The sequence below is a fragment of the Enhydra lutris genome, unplaced genomic scaffold (genome assembly GCF_002288905.1).
Source record: "Enhydra lutris kenyoni isolate GAN:26980312 unplaced genomic scaffold, ASM228890v2 scaffoldscaffold13, whole genome shotgun sequence".
Classification (NCBI taxonomy): domain Eukaryota; kingdom Metazoa; phylum Chordata; class Mammalia; order Carnivora; family Mustelidae; genus Enhydra; species Enhydra lutris.
Window position 1 is genome coordinate 26,184,865 of NW_019154097.1, and position 19,397 is coordinate 26,204,261.

A 19,397-nucleotide genomic window follows, 5' to 3' on the forward strand; every position below is an offset into this window, starting at 1 on the left:
TATATATGAAAATAAACCAAATGCCTATTTTATAGCTGTATTTATCTCTATCTATACTTTTGACCTAGCAATTACGTACGTATCTGGGAATACAGACTAAGGGGGGAAAAAACCTAAACCCAGAAAAATATTTGTGTCCGAAGACACTCATCAGGTAATTTAAAATAGTGAGTCACTAGGAACAATCTATATTGTTTGTTTCGTGGGTTGTGCTAACGAGGCCGTTAGCTCAATTTCTGCGCATCCATAAAATACAGTAAGATGCTATAACATAAGAGCAATTGTAAAAATAAAACAGGAAACAAAACCATATATGCACTGTGGGCCTCCACGTGTTCATAAAAACAGAGGAGGAAGGATTCCAAAATGTTAATTAACTGTGCGTGTTTTAAAGTGGCAGGATTGGGGTAACTTCTTTTCTCTATTTTAACCCAATGTTTTGGGCTAATTAAATATTGGAGAAAAATACTGAATTTTGAAAACACGAAAAAGATTTGCTGTCCTCCCTACTCCCCCACCCCCCAATATACAGGCTCCCAGGAGCAAGAATGGTGCCCAGCCCCCGCTCTGCAAGCCCTGCTGTTCAGAAAAGGCTGTGCACAGCCTGGCCATTTCCAGGCCTCATCAAAGGAGAACTACACGCATACCCAGGGCATGGCGGCCTCCTCCCTTTGCCATCCCACCCTCGCCTAAGCGACCGCTCCTCCCTCCGCTCAAGATCACTGTGGGAACAGCTTCCTTCCCACGCGGAATTTCGGACCTGCCCACCCCATTCCGGGGAAAGACAGGAAATGGCTACAAAGGACAAGGCTTTTCACAGGGAACATCAAGTCGAAGTGCAAATCTGACAAACGATTCCGATCTGAATCAGCTGATATTGAGATCTCAGAGTGGGAAGAGGAAAAAGCCTCTGTTCTCCAAAGAACATAATGGGACATTTAACAGATTTTTTTCAAAGGGCAAATGAACAAACAAACTCGCCATTTACGACTCAAATGAAGTAGGTGAAGAATGAGCTGCTTATTAAAAATGCTGCCTTGGAGAAAACTAACCAAGAGACTTGTTTCTCCCTAAATGGACTGCAGATATTCTTAGTTTCCAAAATTATCTGGAGCCCGGGGGGCTAAGATCAATAACGTTCCTGTCTCAAAGACAGCAGATGGCCAGAGCGCAGCATCAGTACCTGTGAGCGGCTCCCATGTTGCGGGTGGGAGGAGACAGCTTTCAGGCTAACAGAGCTTTCCCCAGAACGTGGCAACAAGACCTCCTTTACCTGGCAAGCTAGGCTGAGTTCAAGACAACCCTAACCAAGAAGACTGAGGGGCCCAGGACCCAAGGACAAAAAGGCTCTCCTGCCCTTGCGAGTAACAACAGCTCCAGTCCTCTGAGAAAGGCTAACGGAGGCCCGGGCCAGGCACTGTCCGTGGCGGAGTGAAGCCAGTCAGGGGCTGAAGGGAGGAAACAAGCTCTTCCTCACTGGCACGATTTCAGGGTCTCCCTGCTGTACGCGCGGGCCAAGAACAGAGACTCAGAGACAGCACCTGACAAAGACGAGCAGACACACAGACAGGACCGGGCTGGATGTGGCCCCCTCGTCTCTCCTGGGGTGGGAGGGCTGACCAAGTACACAAGCCCAGCAAACCAGAGGCCTCTTCGTGGTCCTCCTGAAGACACCATGATTTAACCTTTCCTGGCCCCTTTGGACCTTCAAATGCCACCAGCAGAAAATTCCCACAGCCCAAGGGTTCTGCTCGGACAGGCTGTGGACTCCCCGCCGCGTCCTGTGCACAAGGCAGACTGTGGGAGCCCCCGGGGTATGTGCGGGGATGACATATGTCCAGTCAAATCCCTCAGTCCAGAGGCCACAGGAGTGAGGAGGTGCACAAAATTCAGAAGATTCATACAAAAATGAAATACGTGTTACTCATTTGTTTTTCAACCTTAGTGGATTTCTTAAAGGGGCATCTACACTGCCCAAATTACCTGGGTGATGTGGCAGCTCTCCAGATCCCTCTGAGACCAAACTGCTCAACCAGATGTGCCATCTGCAGCACAGGTCCCAGGGCCGGACCCTGGAGCCAAAAGCCATCCAAAGATAACCAAAGTGTCCATGCAGACATACCCCAGACTTTCAGGGAGGCTGCTGACTGACCAGGGCCCTCGAAAGCATATCCAGCAAATGGAGTCTCAGCAGGGCCTCCTCGGGACAGATGCAGTCCGGAGACATCTAGAGGGCTGGTACCATTTTGTAATTCGCGCATAACACGACTGTCTCTCCTTACCTCAGATTGTCCTATTGACTCAAGTCTGTCACCTCCCTGGAAACCCATGCAGGAGAGATCAAAAATGGTTTTCTTCAGGTGCTGGTTGTCTGTATACAGTTCCTTCACTAGCTGTATGAGGTCACTGACCTGGGGGATAAGAGCAGAGAGAGAAGTGGCTGCCCACAGCCGACCTCGGTTTTCCAGGGCCCCAGCCCTGCACACAGACCTTCCTGGCTTCTCAGCACCACTGCAGGGGGAGGTGGAACAGGCAGCCCGACGCCATTCTTCCAGCACCCCTTCAGGGTGCAGTGAAAACGCCACTAGCATACCTGTATTCTAATCCCACAGCCACCCCTCCAAAGCCATGCTGGGCTGAGCCTCCATTTCCTCATCTGTGACGTGGGCTACTGTGGGAATTGATCAGAATCATGGTCACAGTGCAGTGAGGTCCCTGGCACAGGCTACTATGACAGCTAAGACGATCTCCGTCTGGTACGTGAGGCCCCTGGAGGACAGGCCCCCGAGACTGACATTTCTGAGACTGTGTCAGAGCCTTCTTTTAGAGCATCAACCTTCTTCTTTGCATACCTACCTAGCGATATCAGTAATAATAATCATCTTCAATTACAAAGCAATTTACAGCTACTAAAATACTCCCACAAGCTTTAGTCATCCATTCCTCACAAAAATCCTGAGGAGGTGGACAGGCTGGAATGACTATTCTCATTTTATAATGAGGAGCCAGCGTACAAAGAAGTTTATTGCCCAAGGCCCCATAGCTGGGGATGTGTGGGCAATTAAAGGACATACAATGACGGCCAAAGTGCCTCACTTTGTGGGAGAAATGGGAAAGGGCAGCTGCCTCCACAGAGGCAGAGCAGGCCTGGAGCTGAGATCCCAGGGCTCCGAGTCCAGTGCTCCTCCTTAAGGCATGGGTCTCACTGGACCAGGTACATCAGTAGTTAAGCAAACACCACCTTTGTTGCCTACAAGCTTCAAACCCCAATGGTCAATAATTCTGCAGACTTCTTAACGGAGTGAGCATTAGCCCCTTCAGTAAAGTGGGGAAGCTCCCCCTGACTACACAGCAGATGTCCAGTACAGCAACACATGAAGACGAGCTGGACCCAACCCTCGAGGTTATAGTGAGAAGAACAAAACATTCTGACTCTATAAACATGGACTAAGTGCCAACCATGTGAACTGCCTCATGCCCTGAAACAATGCCACAGGAGGTGCTGTCAGCTGCCTTCATCTTCCCCGTTCGCTTTGTCTTCAAAAACTAAGATGCTTCAATGCTCCTTGCTCCGCTCCTCCCCAAGATACTGAAATTTTTAATTCTCCTTTCTATTTCTTACTTTTAGTACCTTACACCTACTTTCTCTCTCTGTCTCTGCAGAGAAGGCCCTCCACCTAGACAAACTCCTATTCATCCTTCAAAACCCACTTCAGGCCTCACTTCTGCTGAAAAGCTTCCTCTGATCAAGTGAGCACTCCCCAACCCCCGACAATTAACCTCTTTCTCTGCTGCCTCTGCCCTGCACATCCACCTACTTCAGCAACCCCTGCACCCCATACTGCACACAGCTGTTTACACGTCTGACTACTCTGCCAGAATGTGAATTATTCCAAGACAGAAACCGAATCTGTCATACATACATGATAATTGTATAATAAATCACAGTCTCCTCTGAGCTCACACTTCCTACTCTTATCAGTGCTTGTTAGGATCTTGAAGTACCAAACCACTCTAATCACACCAACAATCTACAGATTGAGAAACCTGGTTTCCAATTTTAAAGAGAGATTTACTTATCAAGTCTGGATCTTTATTCTTTCAGAAAGCACGTATTAACGCCCACTGTGTGGGGTAGGTCCTGGAAAATCAAAAATAAGTACGATACAATCACTACCTTGAAGTGATGCGCACAACCTGGTGGGGATAGAGATGAGTAACCGGATAATTCCAGATCAGGATGAGCACGACATCAGTGCAGTTAGGTACAAGAGGAGAGGAGAATGACCCGAGGGAAGGCCTGGAGAGCATTTGCTAGAGAAGATCAAGCTTGGGCTGGTCCTCCAGTCTGAGAAGGAGGGTGTCAGGCACGGGGCAGGGCATGCCAGGTAACAAACACAGAAGGAACAAAGAAGGAGCAAAGGCAGGCAGGGAGAGAGGGAAGGAAGGAGAGGAAAGGGGCTTTCAGATTCTCACACCTCAGATCAGGAACACAAGAGACAACAAATAACCAACAAAGGACCAACAGTTAACAGGTCAATATACCTTTTTCTTAAGTTCTTCTTGAGAAAAATGTTCCACTTGAAACCGATTGGGCTCTTCAAGGCAAATACTCAGATAAGAAGTTTGATCACTATAAAATGAAAATGGTTCTTCTGCAAAAAAAAGGGGGGGGTGAGGGAGGAGGAGAAAAAGCATATCAGAAATAGATCCTTCCAAACCCAATCCTAGTATAATCCACATAAGGCAGTTTGAATTGGGAGAAGTGGGGGTTGTGGGGGTCGCTACAAGGGGAGTAAGTACAAATAGGGAGTTGAATGTACCACCTTTGGAGCAAAAGTAATTTTCCCTCTTTCTCTACAGGCTGATATTTCAATGTATGGTTTCATCATGGGCTGCAGGATTTCACTGTGGCCTATTCTGAATTATAATTTGCATATCAAGTGTCGTACCTAGAGACCACTCTGAGTGGCACCAGCGAATGGTGATTTCAGTTCAAATGAGGGAGTGATTCTGTTTAGGTGAGAATTCAGGAAAATTAGACGTGACCCTCAAGGGTAGTGCTCCAGGGAAATAAAAGGGCCTGATGTATTTTTTACTGGCCCCAGAGAGCTCTGTGGTCGTGAGCACAGCAAGTGCAGAAATTGGCTGCTAGATCTAAGATAAGAGAACCTCTGGTCACCTGCACAAAGGTCTGCTTCCTCTGCGCCAAAGGTCACATCCCAACAGGGAGGGAAGGCACAGAGGAAGGGCAGGCTATCTACTGAATGACGCCTGTCTACAAACACGATCTCATTTAACAATCTGGGGATAAGAACTGATACACCTAGTGTACTAGAAAGACCTACACTCCAAAGGATGATATTCTGGCTTGAACGTGGGTAAATCAACCCCCGCCCCCAGCCCGAGCCCCAGTTTCTTCATTTGTAAAATGAAGTCAACACTGATGCTGGCCAGTAGGGTAATCTTCAGAACCAGAGATGAGAAGTGAAGTGCCTGGTCCTGTGCCTTGTACACAGCAGGTGCTTCAGACACATCAAGCCCACCACTGCCAAATCCTTGTACCCATACGTGCTAGGTACCAGACTCAAGACAGAGAGTAAGTGGATACTGGTGCAGACTTGTGGGGGCTCAGGTTCTAGCAAGGGAGAGGGCCGAGTGTTGCTGTGATGAGCATAGCAATGCTAGAACCACAGGCCCCTCACCTTGTAGCCCCCCGCTAAGGAATCCACTTGTGGTGGTCGTGACAACAATAAGAGCAAAGTCTCACCACGAACAGCAACCTCGGTGCCATGCAACTGTATGGTCCAGACTCTGCAGCGGGTGCCCCGCTAGGCAAATGGACATGACACACTGAGCCCTTCCACGAAGGCCGAAGCTGGACACACACAGACCCGCAGGGCCAACATTAACATGGTCACCACAAAAAAGAGGAATCCAGATGAAATCCTGGGGGCTCCTCATCCCCCTATTGGAGTTTTGGGACTTTCTTAAAGTTCAGCCAAGGCCCTCCACGTGGGAAAACCAGAAGGAAACACATACAAGAGAGCACACACCTTCCCGCCTCCGAATTTCACTGATCTGCTCCTCCAGGGTCCTTTGCAAATTCCGATAGGCGAGTACGTCCTGCTCTAGCTGCTTCCGCAAAGCGAAAATGCTGTTTAACTCAGTCTGCAGGCTGTTGATACTTGGTAAAGGAAGACACCAGAAGAAGTTTTTACTTAAATTCCAGTTAGTTAACATGCAGGGTAATACAGTTTCAGGTGTAGAATAAATATAGTGATTCAACACGTCTGTATGTGACCCACAGACACCAGCCATTTTCAAACAGACCTATTTGTGCTTTAAGATACAAAAGCCAGCCTCCCCTCGACTGTCAGGTCATCAGTGGGTTTTTTTCTGGTTATAAAAGTAAATATATGCTTATGGAAAGTTTGAAATACAAAAGCATTAAGAAACTACCATGATCCACTACCAATTAACATGGGGCAGGGTGCATACCTTTTTTTAAGACTTTATTTATTTTTAAGTAATCTCTCTACCCAAAGTGAGACTTGAACTCACAACCCCAAGATCAAGAGTCACACAGTCTACTAACTGAGCCAGCCAGGCACCCCCAGACTGCATTTCCTCCCAATCTTTTTTCCTGAGTATTTTTACAAGGTGAAAATAATACTTGACGCATGATACTAAATTGTGTGTTCCTCACGTAAGTATTTCCCTATATTTTCAGAGATTATTTGCAAGCTTCAGTTTCAATGACTCTGTAATATTAATCAGGTGAATGTCTCACCGTTTAGTCGAACTCATCCTCTTATTAGTGGACATTTGGGTCATTTCCAAGTTTTTGCTACAGGTATAAACAGGGAGAGATAATGTCATTCCCCAGAATATTTCTCTGTTTGGAGTAATGCCTTGCAAGGGCTTGGGTGTAGAAGGGGAGGCTCTCCAGAGCCTCAGTGTCACCTGGCACCCAGGCTTCAAATGAGAGGAGAGGAGCAAATATGTCATTCCTGAAAGACATGGAACTGGGGATGAAACTGAGGGGCAGGAAGGAAGTGGAAAGAGAGAAGAAGGAGGGAGTTGATAATAGGAGGGAAGAAAGGACTGATTCAGGGGCCAACAGAACTCGGCTTTCATAGGTCAGCCCCACTCACAAATGCATTGTGGGATGGATTTTTATTTGAGGTGGGGAGTGCCAAGTCTCACATCTGGGTCAGTGTGACACGGTGTGACCTGCACAGAGAGCCAGCGTGAGACCAGCAACCCAGAATTCATAAGGGGCCATTAAAATGCACACCTCCCAGAATCTCCAGAAATCCTGGGGTACTATTCAACAGAACTTTCTGGAAGTTAGAAGTGTTCTGTATATGCACTATAGAGTAGCCACTAGCTAAGAGTGTGCCGACTGAGCTGCTGAAACGCGGCTAACCACTGAGGAACTGAATGGATAATTTTTCTTAGTTCCAATGTTGATAGTCCCCTGGCTAGTGGCTACTGATCTGGGTGGCGCAGACCCACAAGATGGGCTCTGGCTTCCACCTCCTGTGGCACATGGCCAGAATCTGAACGGAGTGCACCTAGCTCTCAGAGGAACAGAGACCCCAGCCAATATCTGCATAACATAAATGATGTTTCACTGAATATCTCCGTGCATAAAGCCTTTCACATCCAGGTTCATTTCTTAAGCCCGATTCCCAGCAGTGCAATTACTGGGTCAAAGTATATGAACATTTTTCAAGACTAGCAAAACACATTAACAAATCAGAAAGCCTCCTTTCTTAAGTCCTGAAAAATACATCACTCCCTGTCCAGTGTCTGACCTATGGGTCCCTAAGAGGGTCCATCAACACCTTGAGACTATCTGCAAAAATGTAACATGTGGATCTTCCAAAGGAGAGGGCCAAGGAGCTTTCATCAGATTTTTCGAAAGGGGTCCAGAGCCCCAAAATGGCTAGGAGCTACTGCTCCAAATGTCTGTGCTACACACTCAAGCCCCACTCTCTTTCAGAGATTTTTTCCAGCTCCATCCATCGAACCGCACATACAAACCAACATATACCGGAAGGAAAATAAACCATTATGTCTAATCGTCTATGCTCGCCGCTTTGACGATGGTTCATGGTGAAGTGGTCTTCTTGCGAAGGAAGGGGCCCTATCAGCAGCTTGTACCTAGTTCCATTTCAAGACAATCATAATGATCAGTTTGTAAGGCTGATGGACAAACCTCACAGAGGTGTCACAGCACACGCCTGGATGCAATCGTGCTGCAGAGACACTTAAGCGGGGAAAAAGGAGATTGTTTTAGCAAAGCTGCTGCGATTAGGGCTGAGGAACACTGCTTCCCTCCCTCTTCCATTTTCTGACAGGGTGAAAAGTACACAGCTGCTGCTCCCGTGTCTGTCATTTATGTTTCCCTAACTCCGGGGCCTTTTCAAGGTGTGAGGAGCTGGTGGAACAAAAGGTATTTCACCTAGAAAGAAACAAAAGCCCTGTGCATTCCTCCTTCTGCAGGGGAGTGGGAGGAGGCACGGCAGGGCACGGCATGGTACACCACCGCTAACTAGCTCTGTGACCTCGGGCAAGTCGGTTAAACTGCCTGAGTCCTGGCCGCCTTCCTCATCTGTGGAATGGGGACAATTCCTTCCCTTCAGGACTGTTTGAAGGATTAACTCTCAGATACATGGGAAAGAGTTTAGCACAAAGCCAAACACACACGAGACACGCAACACGCATTATTTCCCTCCGTCCACACATCCAAGCGCCTCCCAAGCGAAAGAGGATGTTCACAAGCCGAGCTTTCTGATTCTCCTGAGTTATAGTGGTGATTCCCACCTGGGGACAATTTAACCTCCCGAGAGAGATGTGGCACTATCTGGAGACACTGCTGGCCATCACGCTGGGGCAGGGGAGGGCGCTTCTGGAACGCAGTAGTAAAAGCTGAGGTGCTGTTAAGCATCCCACCGGCACAGGACCCAGAGAAGCTGCCGGGATTTGGCCCGTCCCCACCCCCACCCCCACCCCAGCTTCCCAGCTTCACTCGCCCCTTCCCGAGCAGTAATGCCAAGCAGCTAAGGCTTCTGGAAAACGCTCATTTTTAGAGAGTGATGCCTACTCCCAGAATTTCATCAGCATGCTTCCGTTTTCTCTAAACTCACTTCAGATCAACAAATCTGAAAACAATCTCCTATCTCAGAAGACTGGACACAGGTTTGGCGTAGGGTGGGGGGGGTTCCTCATCCACTCAGCGCTTCCCACGTGCCCACTCCACCCAGCCGCGGCGACAGGCGCTGGGAAACGGAGCCGCTGAGGAGACGGGGTTCCTCCCTGAGGGGCACACGGCCCTGATGAGGGGGCAGGCCGGTTACGGACAAGCACCCAAAGGGTGGCGGGGGCAGCCGTGAGGGCAGACAAACAGCAACAGCCTCCTCACAAGTGCAGCCCTCCAGAGGAATTCTCAAGGGGCCTCTGGGAGACTACAGTAGGGTGTGGGACCCAAGCAAAGGCAGAGGCAGGAAGGCACGCAGCCTGCAACAGTGAAAACCATTCCAGCCAGAGTGAAAGGCTTCAGAGAAGGGGCAGTGAGGGGGGATATTTTAACTTTTTATTTTAGAAATTTTTAAACATACACAAATGAAAAAAAGCTCATACAAGAGCCCCTCCCCGTTTACTCACACCCCAGCCCTGCCCACTAGGCAGCCATGGCTGCTCCTGTTCCAACAGTATCCCCACCCACTTCCTCTGCTCCTGTATGGTTTTGAAATGAACCCCAGACCTTGTACCCTTTCACCTGTAACCACCCTTGTGTGTAGAGAGAAGATCGTAGTGTGAGAAATCACTGAGGCCCAGAGGGCCCACCTGCCTATGCACAGAGCTAGGAGAGAGCACGACCACTCGCCTACAGGAGGCTCTCATCACACACCTCCCTGGCACAAGATCATCTCAGCAATCCTGTAAAACACAAGTCACTCCAGGACACAGAAACTTGTTGGAATCCCTGAGTGTGGCCACTCACCACCGGTGTCACTTTGGACAAGTCACCTCACCTCTCTCAGTGTTCATGGCCTCATGGACCACGGGGATAATAATATGACCTCACAGAACAGCTCTGAGGATTGTATAAGATAATACACACGGAAGCACTTTCTAAATCTATGATAAAGTACAATAAAAACGAGTATTATTATTATTATTATTATTATTATTATTTTTATCCCACATTCATTAGGATAAAAAATCAAACAATCCAAAAATCAGACAAGTTTATTTATTTATTTATTTATTTATTTATTTATTTATTTGAGAGAGAAAGAGAGAGAGTGCCTGCGGGGAGAGGCAGAGGAAGAGGGAGAGAAAATCTCAAACAGACACTGCACTGAGTGCACAGCCTGGCATGGGGCTCGATCTCATGACTCTGAGATCGTGACCTGAGCCAAAACCAAGAGCCAGATGTTCAACCAAATGAGCCGGGCAGGTGCCTCAAAACCAGATAATTCTTGATATAAAATAAGGTTATGTGATTTAGGGAAGGCAACCATCATCCAAGCACTTTAAGCTCCATAAATCAACAGGGAGGGCTTTGCTGCCTCAGACACCAACACTGTTTGTTCAAAATACGAGTGTCTGCTTATGTATATGATGTCCAAATAGTAACCTTACCTGTCTGGGTCCTGCAGAGACTTCACCAGATGAGTATAGATGTCCTGCTCCTTCTTCAAGACCTGAATCAGCTCTTCATAGTCTAATTGCTGCTTTTCCTGGAAATGACAATGGGTATCTGACATGAAGGGAAGAATTTCAAAAGAGTACATCCTGACATTATGCAAACATATGTGGGTAGTTTATAAATCCAGACGGAGGTGATCCCCGGTGCCAGGCCCTGGCTCAGGTCACAGTCAGAGAGCACCACCTGCAGGAGAAGTGGGGGAATGACTGTCACCATGTCCCTCGGAACAAAGCCAGGAGGTGTGCTTCCAATACTGAACAGCAGCTCTAAAAGGAGCATCGTTGCTGCCCAGCAGAGCCCTCATGAAACTGCCACCCCTCAGGGCTGCTGGTCTTCACTTTCTCGTCACTACCAACAGTGCTTTCCACATTTGCTCTTGCTCCAAAGATGAGAAGTGCATCTACCCAAACCTGGTATTAGGGACAAGGGACTTACACTGAAGTAGAAAAGGCCAAGTGAGCTGCACTCTAAAGGTATCCCGAACGGAATGATGACAAAGGGATCTGAGACGGGTCTCTGCTGCTTACCAAGCATGTGACCTTAGAGACTAGTGAAAACCAGTGGGGGAAAGTCTGAACAGAGTATGGGGATATCTACATAGACCCAACACACCTCAAACTACTTATTAATGACAGGAAAAAAGAGGACCCATAGAGTCAAGACACCTAGAGGACACCACCTTCCTAAAGTTATCAAAGTCACTGTGGCCAGCAATGAGGCAAATCGAAATCGTGTACCAGCAGACAGGACACAATGAGAGGACGTGCCTGCCAAAGACACGGACCTGAACCCAACCAACGAGGCAACATCAGACAAATCCCAATGGAAGGACAATCTATGATGACTGGCTCAGACACTTCAGAAGTAGGAAAGTCAAGGAAAGATGGAGAAAGTCAAGGAAAGAAGGAGAAACTATTCCAGACTGAAGACTAAAGAATCAAGATAGAGCAACGTGTGATCCTGAATTGGATCCTTAGGCTATGAGGGGCTTGGTGGGACAAGCGGTAGAACAGCAGCGAGTCTGAGGATCGGAAGTCATGGAGAGTCTGCTTATACCCACTCCTGACGGCTGTGCCGGGCTGAGCAGGACAGTGTCCCTGCTCCAACGAAGTACACACTGAAGTATTCAGAGGTGACAGGGCTCCATGTGGGCGACATATTCTCGGATGCCTCGGGAAAAGTAAGATCCTTGATTCCTGAAACAAGCCTGTAAGTGTGAAATTATTTTAGAATAAGAAAAGAACGTGAAAATAAATAGTTAGCGTGCAGAATATCTAGCACGGTGTCCTGCATGGACTGGACGCTCCCTGAACGCCGGGGTTTGGGGGGGGGGGTCCCTCCATGCCCCAGGGGTTGCGCACTGAGGGCAGCCCCCGTCCTTCCTGCTGACCCAGGCTTCCTCCTAAAGTCAACACAGCACCTAGGACAGGGGCTTGTAACCCCGCAGAAACTGCAGGAATACTGTTCCTGCCACGAACCACAGCAGCATTTTCCTGTGACCCGGCCATCAAAAGAAATAGCTAGTTTGTGTGTGTCCCAGGCACCTCGAGTATCCTGAAGTACTTACTCTCATCACTACTTCATAACCACGGCGGTACCACACTCACCCCACAATCTCGTCGTCGAGCAGGTTAACAGAGAAGCGCCACTTCCAAAGCGTCTTTCTAAATACTCTGATGACCGAATTTCAACGCAGTTGGTTTCCTTTATAATGCTATGCATATATTTTACACATTTAAATCCTCTTCCAGCGAAGAGATCCCTGGCTTCAGCAGACTACGGTGGGGATGCAGAGGGCAAAAAAGGTCATGAGCCCCTGACCTGCAGGGATGCGGCTAAGCTTCTAGCCCCGAGCAAAACCAGGCAGAGGCACCACCTGCTAAGGGGAGGGGTTGCAAATGCAAAACCACCATTCTGGTCAGGATAAGTTAGTTACCCAGACTGCTAGAAATGTCAGGCCCTTTTGTAAATCATGCCACATGTCACTGGCACAAGGAGCTCCCATATGCTTCGTGTGCACAGTGACAGTGTCATGTGGGATTCTCCCGGCTCCCACCTGTACACACCATGTGTGTCGACAGAGGGTCCCAGAGAAGAGCCCAGGCAAGAATTTAACAGGCTAACAAGACAACGTCAGCCACCATGCTCAGTGCTCCCTGGGCTTTTTCTCACTGAGTCCTCAAAACAACCCAATGAGCTTCGGTGTTACACCTCCCCTCATTTCCGTGATGAGGGGACTGTGGCACAGAGGGCCATCAGCAGGCCCAAGGTCGGGGGGAGAGGCAGGGTGTGGGCCCAGGCAGCCAGACTCTGAGGCCTGTGCTCTTCAGTTCACCCATCAATGCTGCACACCGGACGCAGAGCACTGGGACGCCTGACAGGGTCACATGGTCATTGTCAGCCATGTAAAAGGCAGCCGAAAATGACAGAGAAAATAAAACCCACTGCTTCCTGAGAACTGACATGAAGGGCAGTGATGGTTAAGAGTGTGTGACCCGGGGGCGCCTGGGTGGCTCAGCGGGTTAAAGCCTCTGCCTTCGGCTCGGGTCATGATCCCAGGGTCCTGGGATCGAGCCCCACATGGGGCTCTCTGCTCAGCGGGGAGCCTGCTTCCCCCTCTCTCTCTGCCTGCCTCTCTGCCTGCTTGTGATCTCTCTCTCTGTGTGCCAAATATATAAATTAAAAAAAAACTTAAAAAAAAAAAAAAGAGTATGTGACCCTACTAACTGTGTGACCTTGAGCAAGTTCCTCAACCCCTCTGTTTCAGTATCAAACCTATAGATGAAGGTAATGACTCTACGTAGCTCAGAGGGTTGTGACGGAGATTTAATGACTTAATCTACACGAAGTTCTCACAGTGATGCCTGGCACAAAGTCAATACTTGGTAAGTGTCAGCCATATTTCTATTCCTATGTCCTGAGCCTTTGCTGGGCACTTTACACATATCATCTCTAAATGAAACCAGGGAGGTGTGTTAAGCTTCCCATTTTTCAGATGAAAAGACTGATTCTCTGAGAAAAGAATATTCATTTGAGTCCATCCAGCTAATAAGTGGCAGTCAGATTTGTGCTCAGGTATGTCACTTCAAAGCCAGTCAAGAAGGGCTAGGAAAAGAAACAGGTAAATACGGACTTCTGTTGCATGGAGTAGACTCCAGACGTGGAATGCAGGTGCCCAGTGAAACAATCCTGACTCTGTGGCCCCTGTGTCTTAACTGGATGGCGGTGAGCCAGGCTGCAGAGGACACCCTGCAAGGTCAGGGCCGGGATGTCTGGCTCAGCTCCCCTCTAACCTTCTGGCCGGCAGCTCCTCCAAACCCTCTCTCCCAGGCCCCCAGCCTCCACCCACCAGCTGACCACACCTGCACTTCCCTGCTCCCTGTTCTTCCTTCTCAGTGGAACGAAGGAAGCCCTCTGTCTGCGCTCCCCAGGTAGGGGGGTAAGGAAGGGGGAAGCTCCTCCCCTCTGCAGAGACCATCATTCATCCCTCTCCACTGACACACTCCCAGCACCCTACAGGGTCTGCTTAGGCCAAATTCTCACCAGGAGGCCTTCCTTGACTGAGAAAAATGCCCTCTTCTGGCCCCCAGGGCACTCTGTTCACTTTCAGCCCAGAGCCGGCGTACCAACCACCTGTTGACAGGCCCGAGGACCCCATGTCGGCAGCCATGTCCCCGGCCAGGCACAGTACCTGGCGCAGACCAAATGCTGCCCCAGATACTTGCTGACCTGATGATTAAGTAGGTAAGAGGAAAACACAGGGACCAACGTGAATCTTAAGAGCAGAGATTCCTGTGGATAGTTTACATAATGGAAGTCAGAGTGAGTCAACGTCTTCCTAGAAGCAAATAGCTCACCCATGTTAAATAAATGAACTCTACAGAGCCATTTGGGTCCCATTTCATCAATCACCTATTCCCCTGCATTGAATCATGCCCCATTAGAATGAAGTCATTTGGCTCTCTCAGCAGAGCTGACAAACTGGCAGATCTCCTCGGCGTAGAGGCAGTGGGGCCAGGCTGCCCCGAGGGGAGAGACAAGAAGCACCTGCTCAGCAGGAACAAGCCACCGCACCCCTACTCCTGCTCCTCCAAACAAGAAACAACCCAGACAGGGGCCTCTCATCCCAAAGACCATGACAGCCACACACCTACTGGTGTCTGACTCTGAGGTTTATTCCCCATGGCCCTTGGTGTGACCACCCAGCTCACCACTTCCCTGTGTCATCTGAAAACAGTCCCTAAAACACGGGGGCAAGACCCTGGAAGACCCCTCGCTCAGTGAGCCAGCCCCCTGGACCCACGCCAAACCAGGATGATTCTGTCTTCAGATTCAGAGATTTCAGCTGAGAAACCAGAAGTCCGGGACGCTGGGTGTGTGTCACATCAAACACACAGCCCTAGAGTCTAAGGCTTCTGGTGTCCACAGGGCCGCCACAGTCTCACCCTGTCCAAGACACGGCTACTCAGCTCTCGCTGGGCACCTGGGAGAGCCCCCGGCGTGCCAGCAGTATGTACTCCCTTCCACCACTGTTGCTGTGACCACACGACTCAGTGTTGGATCCTACAGCTTACAACCAGAGAGCCTTAACCAGTGACTAATGCATTCGGTTATTTCCAGTCCTATCGGGACGTAAGCATGGAAGTCCCCCATCTACAGATCAGGAAGGTGGGTTTCAGACAGATTAAGTGACCTGCCCAAGGTCACAGAGCTAGAAAGAAGAACTGACATTCCAACACCAAATCCAGAGCATTCCCTGCTCTGCCGGGCTTCCTCAATTATTTGAAGGAAACACATGTAAGGCGCAGACCACGATCTGAAGGGACGGCAGATATGTAAAGAGAAAGCTTAATGGCTCCCCTCTTGGTAAGCAGGGCAATTTAGCGGCCTGGTAGATGGATGGCGTCTGCTTTGGTAGGTATGTCACAGCTCAGCAACAAAGACATTTATTTTAATACTCGGGAAACTCAGCACTGATGTCCCAACCATGTCAATAGCCAGGCTATAAATCTCTGGCCACAGCACAAGTTAAATGCAGTCAGTGTGCTTTCCTCCCCGTTCTTCAATTCCCTGATCACCCAGCATTAATTCTCAGGATCACACAGTGATTAGAGGCAAAAGAGACTGCCCTGAGTCCACGGAGACCTCATCACAGGCTCAAGTTTTTTGTAGAAATGGGCAGAGGATAAACCCTAAATCAACACAAAGTGGCCAAAGGCACCACAGGAGAAATCCACATTTTCTACAGAGAAAGAAGTGCAGCACACCTTTCTTGGGGAGGAGAAAACCATAGGCTGTAACAGTTAGGACTGTGTAGACGGGCACCAAGAAATTTATAATTCCAAAATGATCATTTATAATTCTTTATCCACAATTTGCAATTAGTCTTACAAAACAGAATTAAAGCCTTTGCTAAAGCACTTGGGCATTCTGCACAGTAATTTAAACATCACCAGGATCCAAGTGTAACTGAAAATGATATGACTTTTTACATGTGGTTCTGTGAAGTGCAGACATCGCCCAGTGCAAGAAACCAAAAAAGTGGTAGCTGATCAAACTAGTGAGATGAAACTGTAAAACACTCAGCCTGTTCAATAAATCTATAAACATCTCATTCAACATTTAGACACGTTTTCTATGACTGAAACGGGATTCAAAATAGCAAAGTTTGACGAAATGCACTCAAATCAGTGAAGATCTGTCCATCTGAAACACCTTGATGGGCTGCTACCTTGTTTCAAAACACTGAACTGTGCCTTATTATAGGTTTTTTTCAAAGATCTTATTTAGTTATGAAAGAGTGTGTGAGCAGGGGGAGGGGCAGAACAGGAGGGAGAGGAAAAGGATCTCAAGCGGACTCAGCACTGAGCGTGGAGCCCACGTGGGCTCAGTCCCATGACCCTGAGATCATGACCTGAGCCAAAACCAGGAGTCGGAGCTTAACCAACTGAGCCACCCAGGCGCCCCCAGGCTAGTGTGCATCTTAACAGCCAATTAAACTTGGCCAAAATCGAGTAACTATATGCAAGATTGACTCACAAAATATTAGCCCTCTGAGATTTAGTTATTGGACATGACTGACATCCCCCAAGTGGTGACAGAGCCCAGAGAAATATCCTGGCCTCCAGACTTCTGGCCCAGCCCAGGAGTTCCACTACTCCATGCTGACACTTTGATTCAAGAGAAACGGCAAAATGCAAGTCCACGAATGGTCAGAGTTAAGAAAAAGTCCCCACCTGCAGCCACTGATGACCCCCAGAGCAGGGCTGATGCTGAGCTGACCCACAGCCCAATGGCTACTACCAACGACCCAACCAGCACAGTGGCCCCAGCCCCTCCCCCAAAACCCCTCAGGGACCTCAGGGACCTCTCCAAGAGCCAGTAACTAGAGGGCTGGTCTCCGCACGAGAGCAGGAACTCCAGCCCCACTGCCTGAGCCTGTTCTGACGCCCGTGCTACACCGGTTGTTAATTATTTTGAAAATCACCCTTCACAAAACCACAAGTCTGATCAGAGCCATTCATCAAAGAACTAATTTGCGTAAGAGAGTTCTCTGTCTTCGGAATGTATGAACTTAATTAAAGCCAGGTTTAAAAAAACAAAACTTGGCCTACGATGAGCTCCTTTCCTTTCCCGTATCTGGCTGCCGAATTGCATTACATGCAAACTGGAGTGGGGGCGTGGATTCAGAACAATCTGTATGCACCTCTCACAAACCAGTCTAATTAACCATTCATTCATTCACTCAACAAACACGTACGTACTAGGCCAAGGACTGGGCTAGGCATTGGGATTTAGACATGAATCCCAGTTCCTGAACCCAAAGTGCCCAACCCTGGTGTGTAGGGGCTCCAGTGAGGGCAGCAGGAAGGCGGATCCTGTAACATCAACGCAAGGATGGGCATGCAAAGTGCCGTGTACCAGGGAGGAAGCCTCAGGGAAGGTGACAGCAGAGGGGCACTTTCAGGGATGTTCAGGAGTCACCCAGTAAACGAGGAGAGAAAAGCCATTCCAGGCAGATGGAACAGCACATGCAAAGGCACAGGGAGAGGTGCAGACACGGCGTTTTCAGGAACATGTAAGAAGTCAGCTGTCATTAGAGATGACGCAGAGCGACCTAAGGCCACACCAGGAAAGGCTTGCTGGGCCAGTTTCTACGTAGAAACGACATACAAAGAGATTACACAGTTGAGAGGTAAACCCTGGGACAGCAAATAAGGGGCTCATCTCTAACTAAGCTGTGATTTACCAGTTTCCTGTGTGGTACAAACACCAGCGCTCAGCCCAAGGGTACTCAACTCTAAGGCAGACAGTCTAAGAACCCTCCTCCAACCTCTTAGGAGCTCAATCACTGGCAGGAAGGCACTGGGGGCTCTAGGTAACAAGGAGTTACCACACGCGTGTCAGGAAGCACATGAACTCACCTGCACACATTCAAGTCCAGCCAAGCTTACCTCCGAGAAGATGCGGCTGCTGCCTGGTGACCGCTGTGAGCACTTTTCGGAGAAGCCCTCAGTCCTGACCCCGAGCTCCCCTCCAGTCTGTGAAGGACAAGTCTGCTGTACTGCTTCCGAACCTTTTCCACTGAATTTCTAAGGAAACAAAACAAATCACAAGGAAGTTTTCAACAAGAGAAAAAATTTTAACAGACTGTCCAAAACTCTTTAAGGGAAAACATTTTATTTTTTTCTTCACATTTTTTTCCTCAAAAAAATTTCCATCATCCCCAAATACTAAGCAATTACAAAATTAATGCAAGTGCCTTTGTTATTTGCCACCAGGGGAAAAGCAACCTGCAGCCATGGTGCCGGCAGGGGTGGCGGCAGTCATTACAAAGTGCCCTTTTCCTCAACCCTCAGGTGGCCGCCCGGTGGGTATGGAGGACCAAGCCCAGGCCCTGGCCTCACAGGATGGGGTTCCCATCCTGGGTCCCCCTTGGCCAAGGTGTGGCCTCTGGGTCTATTTCCTATCCTAGGAGGTTACTGAGGTGATTAGAGAAACTGTACATCGCAACCCAACAAAACCCAGTCTTTCTCGAAATATCACACATTTGACAAAACTTAAACCATCTATTATCTACGAGGAGATCTGACTTCTAGGAAGAAAGGCTGTGACTGTTGTTTTGGGGTCTGGTCGCATGTGAAAGGGTCCTTTGTAATGACGCACATCACTGACCCCTTCAGAAGGTCTGGCATTCGACAACACAACAGGACTAGACACCGTCTCTCTGGTCTTTTGGCCAAGTTCAAGCATAGAACCTATTCCTAACTATTTAAAACCTAGTAACTCCTTAACGAGGTCTCTGTCCACTTTAGGTCAAAAATTAAGGGCAAGAACCATATCTTATTTCTAAGTACCTATCAGAATTACTTCTGCATGTCAAACGTTTATGAGAAATTAGATCAGCACAAACACAAAAGAAACAGAGGCAACTTCTTACAAAAACCTGTTAAGCAAAAACAACAAATCATATGACCAACACGAACTTTCGAGAATTGCCATAATACAGCTGTGCTTGACTCACACTTTCCATTTTCCTTTTCTAAAAGTCCAAATATACGTGCACATTGTTTAACAACTGTCGGCACAGCTTACATGAAAAACTGGGGCCCCCCCCTCCCCACCTCACACTTCTCACCTCTGGGTCCCACTCCCAGGAAAAAACAACTTC

General features: G+C 48.5%; 1 protein-coding gene across 1 annotated transcript in view; it reads right to left on the reverse strand.

Annotated features, from left to right (window-relative positions):
* Window positions 1-19,397, reverse strand: part of LOC111145669 (CDK5 regulatory subunit associated protein 2) — a 168,643-nt gene that overhangs the window by 71,963 nt on the left and 77,283 nt on the right. Inside the window, exons 14-18 of the mRNA XM_022500755.1 lie at window positions 18,181-18,318; window positions 10,660-10,757; window positions 6,057-6,187; window positions 4,546-4,655; window positions 2,283-2,411 (exon numbers count right to left, since the gene is read on the reverse strand). Coding sequence (XP_022356463.1) covers window positions 2,283-2,411; window positions 4,546-4,655; window positions 6,057-6,187; window positions 10,660-10,757; window positions 18,181-18,318 — 606 coding nt within the window. The remainder of the gene's footprint in view (window positions 1-2,282; window positions 2,412-4,545; window positions 4,656-6,056; window positions 6,188-10,659; window positions 10,758-18,180; window positions 18,319-19,397) is intronic.